General features: G+C 43.5%; 1 protein-coding gene across 3 annotated transcripts; it reads right to left on the minus strand.

The window, feature by feature from the left end:
* Positions 1-2,313: 2,313 nt before the first annotated feature.
* On the minus strand, positions 2,314-7,331 carry wdr89 (WD repeat domain 89). Of its 3 annotated transcripts, none has more exons than XM_017683379.2 (3): positions 7,302-7,331; positions 4,657-5,381; positions 2,314-3,539 (listed from the first exon to the last, which is right to left on the minus strand). In XM_017683379.2, exons 2-3 carry the CDS (start codon positions 5,354-5,356, stop codon positions 3,043-3,045), a joined length of 1,197 nt encoding a protein of 398 aa, XP_017538868.1. In that variant the 5' UTR covers positions 5,357-5,381; positions 7,302-7,331; the 3' UTR covers positions 2,314-3,042. The 3 variants fall into 3 exon arrangements, with proteins under 3 accessions (XP_017538868.1, XP_017538866.1, XP_017538867.1); XM_017683377.2 differs by lacking the exon at positions 7,302-7,331 and adding an exon at positions 6,798-6,910; XM_017683378.2 differs by lacking the exon at positions 7,302-7,331 and adding an exon at positions 6,798-6,909 and having other exon boundaries at positions 4,657-5,818.
* Between the last annotated feature and the right edge of the window lie 4,754 nt (positions 7,332-12,085).

Here is a 12,085-nt window from a genome sequence, read left to right on the forward strand (position 1 = left end):
CGTTGATGATGGTAAAATAGAGGGAAATCTGAAAAATGATGTTTTCCTTGGGGACTACTTTGCCTCACAGTGCCTGCATGTGCCCTTCCGCCATGAACAGCATTTTAAAAATACATTTTTAGGCCAAAGTCCTCTTTCAGAAGCACCATAGAGCAGGTCCCAGCCATCCGGCGGTGAATTCATAACCATTTCACGTAGGAACGTTCTGTGAGGGAGCTTTTAGAGGCGGACGTCTGGTTCCTATCACTACCACTGTGAACAGTTCTGACTTAGTAAGTTTCTCTAGAACTGAGCGTTTCACACCAAACCGCTCTGAATGACTCTTTATATCGCTAAGATTTCATTATTAATTACACAGAATTATTATGCAGAGAAAGCGGTGGAATTCCCCTTTAAAACACGAAACGTCTCACTGAGTAAATACACTACAGATATGCTTTAAAGTGAGATATTGAAATGCATTGATGTCCATTTGTAGAAATAGTAATATGTAATAATAACCGTGTCCTAATGTGGGCAGGCTTAGTTGGCACATGTGTCAGCCTGCCCAAGAGACAGGCTGCTGTCACAAACGTAATGTTTTGTGTATATACGAACTACATCTCACAGTAAATAACTCCGTCAGAAGGCCGTTCTGTAGTAGAGCACTGTTTATACTGCATTCACAAGCTTTCAGCCCTTTAAGAAGTGAATCTACATCAAAATAACCCATTGAACCTATTGTCTATACGTCCAATACACCTGTAACACTCGCCTACGCACATCGTGTCTACGTTTGACACCTGTACCTACTGACTCTGCACGTTTTGTCTGTGTTTTACTTTCTTTTGTCTTTGCACTGTTTACTATGCATCTTTTATTACTGCACTGGAAAAGTAGCCCGACAGTGTTTCATTATACTGCACTACCCTGTATTGTATAATGACAACATATTGAAAACAAATCATTTTAAAATAATGTTTATCACTGGGATCTAATTCTCACAATTACAGCTCAGTTTAAGAGTTTGGAGAAGTACAAAGTGGCTTTGAAGCATTAGCAGAATAAGCAGTGTGAGTTTCTGCCTAGAGCCTGAAGGTCTATCACAGGGCTCGGCAGCATGTGGCTCTTTCACTGCCCTGTTGCGGCTCCACAGCTGAATCAGATCAGTAGGTAATAATAAAATAATCCTCCTTTACAGTAAAATAAAGCTCTGCTGATCGCTCAACACAGTTTAACAGTAAATGGTCTTAAACGCTGGAGTTACTGTAGAACTGCTGATTCACCCTTTAACCCTGAAGATCAGCACAGACGGCCGATCACCATAGCAACGCAGACTAGGCAGTCTCGCCTAGCTAGTAGCTAAGGAAAAGGCAAAGAGAGAGATTTAAGACGAAAATCGATTAGGAGGGCCTCAAGCGCCAGAATGTAACTGCTGCACCATTTAAGGTGGAACGGGAAATTTCGAACAAGAAGCTGATGAATGAGAAGCTGACGAAAAAAAAAAAAACAGCATCACGAAAACGATGGAAAGCAAAGCTGCTGGAGCAGAGCTCGGTTTAAGTTCCTCACGTTCTTGAATTCGTCTTTGTTACCTTACAAAGCGTAAATCGATCAATTAATGAAGGCATTCATCTATATATCGTACTAATCAGTAGTATTTATTAATGTGTAGATTATCGTGCCGCATCAGAACATCTCCATTTCCGTGAAGAAATGAAAAAGCAGTGTGGGGTCCATTTTCTCTCACCGGTTCCCTCGTGAGTTTCGCGCCACAAGTGCAAGCGGCGGGGCCTTTTCGGGTGACGTCACCATGCAGCCTCGTTAGGACAGTACCATTTGTGTGACCAATAGGCTACTTAGGAGTGTTTATAGGACAGGACTCGCCCTACCTCAGCTGCAGCCCAGGCTTCGGAACACAGCTACAGATTTATGAACTTACAGCAAACTATTCGAAAACTCCCCTCATGGCCCCTTTTGCCTGTGATTTGTAGGGAAAAAGACGTCACAGACGTCCCTCAGGAAGGAAGGCTGATCCCACTGCAGGGTAATATGAATCCAGATGATATTACACAGCTTGGTATTCAAGGTTAAAGCAAGACTGGCTTAGTCTACAGTTACTCTGTATTTCTGTTTAATCGTTTATTATGTGTGCCTTGCTGGTGATGCAATAAAGTCCTGATTGGCTGATCAGCAGTGATAAAGGGTCCTACTGGATGTGGACCGAGATGAACCCCCAATTTATTCGCTTAATAAAAAATGAAACGTGACTTGTGCGCTGCTACTGTTTCAGTTCTCACACTTCTAACCACTCACCGTGGACAAATCAACAGGTTTAGATTTGGAGTGGTGGTATTTTATTCACTATCCTAAACCAGCAGTGAACCTACACAAGTCTTTGAGTTTGTTGACAATGGTCAAATATTGATAAACCCCCCCCAAAATCTCTGTGCAATAACTTTCTGTGAGGGAGCTTTTAGAGGTGGACGTCTGGTTCCCATCACCACCACTGTGAACAGTTCTAAGTCTCTAGAACGGAGCGTTTCACACCAAACCACCAAAAGGTAAACAGGCAAAGTCTGGACACCAAAGCTGTCCTGCCTGATCAACCGCGTCTGGGTTACGTGGAAAACCGTGTACATCTTTTTTTTGGCCAAACCATTTCTAATCACTTTATTAAGGTTTAATATTGTTTTTAATGTATGAAGGCATTCTGCACTCACCCTGTGTAGCAGTATAACACTGTTGTCGGAACAAAACCTCGTATCTCCATTTTTGTGGTTTTTCAGGTTTTGACAGTTTGAAAATGCCTGTTGTTCTTCACACGGTGTGAAAATTTCATGAAGAATGGACCAAAACAAACGGCAGAACATTTTTTTTGACGGGGAAAAGTCTGGTTCCATTGACTTACATTAAAAGTAAAGTAGGTTTAAAGGTGTCATTTTGGAGATACGAGGTTTTCTTCCGAACAACGACGATAATGATGACACGTAGTGCATGTGGGAAGTACGGAGAAAAAAATACAAATGCCAGCGATCTACATAACAGTCTTAGTGCGGAACATCACGCAGTCAGTGTTTGGTCTCTTTTGGTGACATGCTTTCTGTGCGCTTTCGTTTTAAGCTGCATGGACGAGATGCTTTTTAAAGAGCCTTTCTTTCCTACACTAATTTCTTCCGCTCCTGCTTTCCACTGCAAAAGCTCTCCATCCTCTGCACCGGTCAGCAGAGCCCCGCTGACAGGATCCCACTGGAAACACCTCACTGTTGCAGAATGCCCTCCTTTCAATGATGTCATCAGCTTCAGGCCACTCCCGCAGCACTCCAGGAGGTGGAGCTCTCCCTCATGGGACCCGCCCACGAGGATGAGATGACCCTCGTCTTCTAACCAAGTCCCGCCCACAAAGTAGTCCAGTGAAGCCCCTTCAGGGAGCGAGACGAGGGTCCGCGCATCAAGCGAACCGAGGAGGGTCAAGGGATCGTCGCTGTCCAGCCTAGACAAGTCCCACAGGTGGAGGCCTTCATCATGACTCAAACACAAAAGCCGGTCCAGGTCTGTCCCTGTCAAACAGAGTCCAGAAAATCATGAGTTATATTGTGCGACTAAAATCATTAGCTCTGGAAAAGAGCCGGTCAAGCAGATGAAGACGCAGACGGACGAACGTTTTTCACTATGTGGTTCTTTTAAAAGGACTCACATAGTTGAAAGACACATTTAAAAAATTCCTTAACGAGCAGCTTGTTGCTACGTCAGAGTAACTAGCTCCGCCCACTCGCTGCTCAGCCGGCAGTTCGTTCTCCAGCTCCTTACACTAAATTCCCAAACTGTCATCACCACTGAGCAGCTTTTCAGTCGGCAGCTGTGACAGAAGAACAGCTGAACAACCTGGAATCAGCCAGAAATGAACCCAACACCATTCGCCAAACTAAACGGGCTGTAAGAAGCTTCACAGACCGGCTGGAGCAAAACAACATTAATACTGATCTGGAAAATCTGACCAAACTGAGCTGAACCTGATATTGGGTCCGTTTTACGGCTCAGTCTGATTTGGTCCGACTCTGAAGATCAGACGACACGTCTGGCGAATGGTGTTGGGTTCATTTCTGGCTGATTCCAGGTTGTTCAGCTGTTCTTCTGTCACAGCTGCCGACTGAAAAGCTGCTCAGTGGTGACGACAGTTCGGGAATTTAGTGTCATCTCATCTTCAGAGTCGGACCAAATCGGCTGTCGATCAAATGTGATCTTAACAGCGTCCGTTTTCTGTTTGTGGAAAGTAAGAAGTAAAAACGTTCACATGGCTTGAGCGTCTCCTATCAAAGTGGTTTCTTAGCAACGGCGTCTCGGCGGAGTGATGCAGCGTTTGTGAAAAACCTGTGATGTTATGGTGACATAACAAAATGGTCATAACGCTTCTCAACCAATCAGCTTGCATGGCCAGAAGTAACTGTTGTATAATAGACAGTATGCAAATAGTCGTATCCTACTTTTTTTTGTTAATTTAATTTTTCCCTGACGCCGTATCATGATGCTTATATGAGTTTTTGGACCAAAAAAGTCATAACGACTTTTTAAAAAAACATTTTACATCTTTTCTTCATCCCTTAGAATTAAGCAGCTTACTTTTGTGACCCTTTTGGAACAAAAACTCAAGCACTCAAGTGAATCCGAGCTGCCTACCTGACCAGCAGAGGGAGCCAGCAGATGATTCACAGTTACAGGTTGTCACGAGGGCGTCGTCTTCTTCCCCCAAACTCAAATCGAACACGTTCACCAGGCCGTCAGTCGCCCCCGACGCCAATCTGTCTGCTCGAGAAGGGTGAAAGCACACGGTGGTGATGTCATCACTGTGTGACTCGGAGAACACGCCCAGCAACCGGTCCTGCTTGGTCTCAGTTTTGTTCCCACCATCACCCACCATGCGAGCGTCCCAAAACACCAGAAAACTGTCCTCGCCCACCTGCTCTGTACCCGCGCAAAGCAGCCTGTCGTTACAGCTCACGTCGAAGGAGCAGTAGGCGTGCTCCGGATCACTCCGGAATACTTGGGCCGCGGCGGAACCGGGTCGCCGGATGTCCCAGCACCGGAGCGTCCCATCCGCAGACCCGGTGTAGATCAGGTCGCAAGAAGACGAGGAGAAACGGACCCCAAAGACAGCCCCCGTGTGGCCCTGGTACTCCCCACACATGCGCAACGTCTCTCTGCTGTGCAGGCGGACGTTGTGGGTCGAGCAGCACGCGGCTAACAGGTCAGGCCCTGGGGTAGAAGTGGAGCTGCCGGGTCGACGTGGCAGCGCCAGGTCGAGGATGTAGGAAGGGTCATCTGGCTGCAGGCGTCTAGCAATAGACAGGGTCCTGAAGGTGTCTTCAAGGGAATCCATTGTACTGGACAATAACCTGCAGAGTCTAATGAAGACAAAATCACCCTGATTCAAAGGCCCAGTTCAGGTCCTCACACTCCTAACCACACGCGCTACATCTCCACAAACATGTGGACACCTGCACATTCCGCATTCCTTCTGAAATGAAAGGTATTAATAGTGAGTTTGTCCTCCTTTGCTGCAGTAACAGCCTCCACTATTCTGAGAAGGCTTTACACTAGATCTTGGAACATTGCTGTGAGGATTTAACTGCAAGCAGCCAGAAGAGCATTAGTGAGGATGCTGGATTATTAGTTCTGGATTCTTAACTAATCCCAAAAGGCACTTCTCCACCACACGTTACAGCTCAACTCGACTCGGCTCGGCTCCCTTTTGGTATCAGCTACTTCGTCTTCCACTACAGAATTAATGTCCCTTTTCGTAGCTGGACATCAAAGCGATGCTACAAGAAATTGACGTGACCTGAAAGAGACAAACTTTGTTCAGAAGAGGAACGCAGCAAGACAAAAGATAAAAACAGGAGTTTGGAAAATACTACATTAAACAACGGGACGATTCTGGTTGGCGATGTAAGAGGGAAAGTCACCAATATAAAACAAGACACATCACCACTGTAAAGAAGACCAAACCAGTCTGAATGACGTGTTTACATCTCAGGGACTGAATTATGGAGAAATTTTGAAACATTAGCACCCAGAAGGCTTCATTTATTTATTCTAGGTACAAAATGTACGCAGCCTGAAAGCCAAGTCACTCACAGTGGCTCAACACACGGCGCATCTCGTCAAACTGAGATGTAACTTCAGAAAAGTCACTTTAGAAAACTCTGATATGTATGGAGGTCCAGAGAAGACCATGAGGTAATTATCATTTTTTGGACTGTTATCTCAAAATCAGGACTTAATTGTCTTGTGATGTCACTGAATGTGTTTTCACAACATAACTTGAGATTGCAGGACAATTAAGTCGTGCTCTCAAGATTAGAAGAGATTCAACTTTGTCACTGCATTGTTCAGGTGCAGAGCCAATGAACTGCAGTTAGTATCCAAGCAGAAGTGCAAAATACAGCATTATTTACATATAAAGTGCAGGAAAGTAAACAAAACGGACAGTTACAACATGTACAATTAAGGATGACACAGTGGTAATACAATACACACACACAGACAGACACTCACACACACACACAGACAGACACACACACACAGACAGACAGACAGACACACACTCACAGACAGACAGACAGACACAGACACACACACAGACAGACACTCACACACACACACACAGACAGACAGACAGACAGACAGACACACACACACACACACACACACACACACACACACACACACACACACACACACACACAGACAGACAGACAGACAGACAGACAGACAGACAGACAGACAGACAGACAGACAGACAGACGCGCGCTACTTACCGTTCAGCTCCACTCATCTGTCAACACGCTTATGCTTCGTGTGCAACACCATAAACTGCTCGACGGAAATTTTTGTTCCGGAACGCAGTTCCCAGGCGCCGTTTCCGGCCGTGTGTGATCAACACAGTCACAGTTACCGGTCATGAACTGCAGAAGAGCTCAGATAAACACACGGCTGGAGGAGGATTAGCGCCAGAAACACTGCGAACAGGACAAAATGGGCAAGAAGGAACCGCAGTGGAGAGAAATCACACAGGAATCTGATACCGGACAATATAGTGGGATTTCTCTTGTCCAACGTCTCTCAGTCACACACACGCCAACTCATTTCAGTGGCCGGTTTTCAAATATGGGACAAACATTTCAGCCACATATCAACACACACACATCAATCAGCCATAGCATTATGACCTCCATACATATCAATAAAATGATTTTCTCCATCATCATCATGACCACCTCCTCGTTTCTGCGCTCACTGTCCAGTTTATCAGCTCCACTTACTGTATAGCTGGTCTTTGTAGTTCTACAGTTACAGACTGTAGTCCATCTGTTTCTCTGATAGTCTGTTACCCTGTTCTTCAGGGGTCAGGACCCCCATGGACGTGGCGGATCATTCTCAGCACCGACATGGTGGTGGTGTGTTAGTGTGTGTTGCGCTGGTATGAGTGGATCAGACACAGCCTCACTTATGCTCTTGTGGCTGCAATCAAACCCTCACAGCAATGTTCCAACATCTAAGACAGTGGTCCCCAACCCTCCTGCCGGAGATCTACTTCTCTGCTGTGTTTAGTTCAGATGCACACCTTGCTTGCTGCTCTCCCCTCACCTAACACTAACGCTCTGAACCAATCAAGAGCTTCTGAAGAAGAGCAGGTGTGCAGATTGTGGCTGGAAGTGGACGGCGCAGGACCAGAGGTGGTGACCACTCGTCTAGTGTGAAGGACAGAAGCTGTTACTGTAGCACAGGAGGAGGAAATGCATTATTAATACTCTTGATTTCAGAGAAAACGCTTTTATATTAAAATGAAAGGTCAATTAAATGAACTTCTGTCCAGCTCCACTAATCAGCCAGAGACTAAAGAGGTCTTGTGTCTGTAGTCGTGGTAAGGAGGTAAAAGACTCAGGAGAAAGCGAAGTAGCCATATAATTATTGATATCAACAGCAGTATTAGTCACATTTAAGGACGTATTGACAAAAGACATGACAGTTTGCTGACCTGGCATTTTTATTTTGTAATTTTTTTTGCAACTTTAAAAACAGACAAAATGAGTTTTTTTTGCATCTGAGGAAATTATTCAAACATCACAATCTAGTAAAACATAAAAAAAAAAAAAAAAATCACCAGATAAACAGTTTAAACCAATTTGGACCCACATTCGCTTGAACACTGTTAATGTTTCCTCTGCATTCCTTTATTCCGAAGCCAGACAGCGCTGTTCCGCAGGTGGGCAGCAGGTGGCGCTCTCGCTCCTCATCCACGGCTGCAGTCAGTGTTACATGGCGCTCAGGTGGCTCAGGGAGGGAGGCCACACACTACCTTGCAGGAGGAACGGCTGCTGTTTAAAAGCTCTTAGACAATCTGGTGGTGAAATTCACACAGAACACCACCAAAAAACTGTTCAAGACACATTTGGTACAGCAAGAAAACAGAAAACATGAAATAATAGTTAGTAAAATGTAACTATGAACACATCAGCCCCCAACTAGCCACCCCAGGTCAGTCTGCACAGGCCTACAACGTGACAACCAGGGCACCTTAACAGATGAGTGACGAGTCGGTCACCCAGTGATGGATCAGCTCTGCAGGACCTGCGTAGTGAGCTAAACACAAAAAACCCTCCAAGCTTTTGTTCATCAAAAATAAAAATAACTGCATTTATCATTTATCTACCGTCCCTAATCAACTGTCAACTCTTATAACCCTATTACTCCATAGGTTTCCTTTCTCTTCATCAACACGGATATACACACATCTCGTTTTTCTGTTTCTGACATTGAAAATACCTGTTGTCCTTTACACTGTGTGCTAATTTCGGCTCAAAACAACTCGGAAAGAATTCTGGTTCCACTGACTTACGTTAAAAGTTAAGTCGTTTTTTTTCCATTTGAAATTTCAGCCGAAATTTCACGACGAATGGACCGACTGCTCCATATTCACACACACAACACTGCAAAAGTCAGAGACAACCCTTCATTTAGTTTTCTGTCAAACCTGCCACTGAGTCTATATATACATATACATATATATATATATTTTTTTTTCAATATTTAAAACTGGAGCTCAAAACCTGTTAAAAGCTACAGAGAAAATGTACCTCCTAACAACCACCTGGAAGAGCTGGTAGACACCAAAACTGCCCCCATCAGATAAACAGCGCTTAAACCTTTTATCTCTGAGACAATCAAGAGAAAATCAAGCGGCTTCAGATCTGAAAACATAGAAAAAAAAAGACAAAGAACTTTTTCACCGGGCATCTGAGGAACACTGTGGACTGATGACTGTTAAACTGGATTCCTCAATCCTTCAAGGATCCTTGTGGATCCTGAAAATGCAACCAGCTTCTAAGACCGAACTCTGGAGGCATCGCTGCATATTTCTTTGAAAAACTGAAATAAAGTCTCCTGAAAAGAACGGAAGGTGTAATAAAGGCCATATTTGGACAGTAAATGCTGGAAAAGCTATTAGTTGTTGAGTTAACAACTAACCCCCCCCCCCAAAAAAAAGGTGGTCTCTGACTTTTGCCCATACATACCTACCTTGTATCTGCAAAAATGGTAATTTTACAGGAGAAGGAAAAAAAAAAGTTTATTTTTAATGTAAGCCAATGGAACCAGACACACTCACTCTCTCTCTCTAATCACACACAAATTTTATATATATATATATATATATATATATATATATATATATATATATATATATATATATATATATATATATATATATATATATATATATATTTATATTTATATATGCATGACCCAAGTGCAAAGTTTAGGTAGTTTGTTTTTGCTTCATATGAAACATAAGGGCACAGTTCAGTTATTAGGGTGGACTAAATAAATAAGACTGATTCAGCCACCCGGCTGTGGAAGAGCAGAACTAGAACAGACTTTTGCCATTATAACCAGAGAGTCACCATAAAGGCACAGAGGAATTACACAGAACAGTATTCACACAGTCTCCAAGACCCCCGACTCCAGCCTTTATAATCACGAGACGGTCCTGGAACAAGCTCACATAAAGACTGGCGTCAAGAACCTGGTCAAGTAAGGAAATCAAACCTGGGCCGTACCTATTGAACACATCGCAAACGCACAGGAGCTCCAAACGTCTCAGAACCTTATTTACATCCGTGTAATTAGGCCAAGAAGAATGCTTAGAGAAGCTCTCTCTCCTGAGGTTAACGATTCTGCATAGTCAATAGGTGAGTACTTTGCTCGGCCAGACTGGTAGCGCTCTGGCGCAACGAGGGAAAAACTGAATACTGCAAATAAACGAGGAATGATCAAAAAAAAAAAAAAAAAAAGTTTCAGTCAAGTTAAATAAAAACGGCTTAATCTCGGTTCAAAAAGCAAAATTCGGTCAGTCGATGAAATATACATACACATATATACCAATTAATCATATGAACTTCTCGATTGCAGATTTAACATAGATAAATATTTAGGTTTTTAAATATTTAGGCTACAGTTTCTCTGAATTTTAGGCCAAATTGTCACTATATTTCCACATATCCAATCATGTGCCAGTAAATTAGCAATGTAGCAATAAAATAAGCTACTATAAAAACACGGCTGTGGACCTGACTGACTTTTTTTCTTATTTTATAAACCTGTAGACTCCTGATTTTACACCTGGAGACCTTACGGACTGGTCCAGAACGAAAAGCCACTGCAGAGAAGACAACAGCAGCTTTATCGTCATCTCAACTGTGGAACTTGTGCTGAAGCGCCACGTTGCCAATAACTCCCATATAAATCCGAGTTCTAACAATAGAAATTCGTGAAGCTTCACGCTTGTTGATGGTCGACCTCGCGGTCAGGGAAGTTCGTTTAGCCTGCTGGCAGTTCTGTTCTCATCGCCTTCAACACGAGCCCAGCAAAACATCCTGTTTACGAAAGGTGAAACTCAGGAAACCCGCCTTCCGTTACAGCAGACAGGCGGACGACACACACAAGGCCAGACGAATACAGAGGACCCGCCTGACCAGCCTTATGGTGACCCTGGATACACCCAGTCACCTGTAAGAGCAGTGCATTCTGGGAACAGTGCATTTTAAACAGTACCTCAATCACTTTTAGACATTAGCCTAAAACCAGACTTCTACAATTAAGACAGACGAATAACTGGATTAAAGGGGAACTCCATCGATTTCGCAAGATTAATTAATCATTTAATGGTTTAGATGTAAACAAAATCATTCAGAGTGGTTTGGTGTGAAATCGCGCCTTTCTGGAGAAACTAACAGTCAAAACTGTTTGCCATTATACTCAATATAGACGTCTGTACGTCTACATTACAAATATCCCCGTTTTATCTGCGTCCAAAACGACCAGTGAACTTAACTGTCTTGTAAGTTTGTGGGTCACACAATGTACCTCTCCGCCCTGCACACCTTTGGGAGGAGGGTCCGACTGCAGGGCTGCGGATTCACACACCCGCAGTAATCAAGATAAAAAACGCCTGTGCGTGAAATAAATCAGTCGTCGTTCGCCACCGTGCAGATATCACTGTTCGCCATTAGCTTAGAACAGACCGTCTAACCTCTTGTGCTCCAGGGTTTATTTTGGTTTGTCTACCTGAATTTTCGTGATCAAATTATTCAGTAACTGCATGAAATAAATGTAAATTTTTATTATTATTATTATTATATATAATTATTCTATTTTTCATAACATGTGTTTTATGATCACACATATTACTACATGCTTACATTTCACTGCTGAAAATCTCCGCCGCTCTTTGTGTTATTCTCTAAAAGTGATGTTTCCAGAGCAGATCACTGAAGAGACGCCGTCTGTTTATAGTTTAGAGCCCAGATTTGGGGAAAAACGGGTCGACTTTCAGTAGAAAAACAAACTGAGTTCAGCTTCTTTTATTATAAGGGTTTAAAATGACGTCACCGTCTATTAGACTGGAGAGAAGAGCTACAGCCTCACACGACGCCCAGCTTCTGAATGGAGCTTATGGAAGATGAACGTTATGAAGAACATGACCAAGTGCGTTTAGGACCCACGGGTGGTCTCGAGGAGTTGAAAAGGCTAAAGTGGGCCACGCAAA

The sequence above is a fragment of the Pygocentrus nattereri genome, chromosome 5, assembly GCF_015220715.1.
Source record: "Pygocentrus nattereri isolate fPygNat1 chromosome 5, fPygNat1.pri, whole genome shotgun sequence".
Lineage (NCBI taxonomy): Eukaryota > Metazoa > Chordata > Actinopteri > Characiformes > Serrasalmidae > Pygocentrus > Pygocentrus nattereri.

Coding starts and splice junctions, on each gene's coding strand:
- wdr89 (XM_017683377.2), bottom strand. Junction 3,540..4,656: donor TGGCTCCCTCTGCTGGTCAG/GTAGGCAGCTCG, acceptor TCTGTTTGACAG/GGACAGACCTGGACCGGCTT.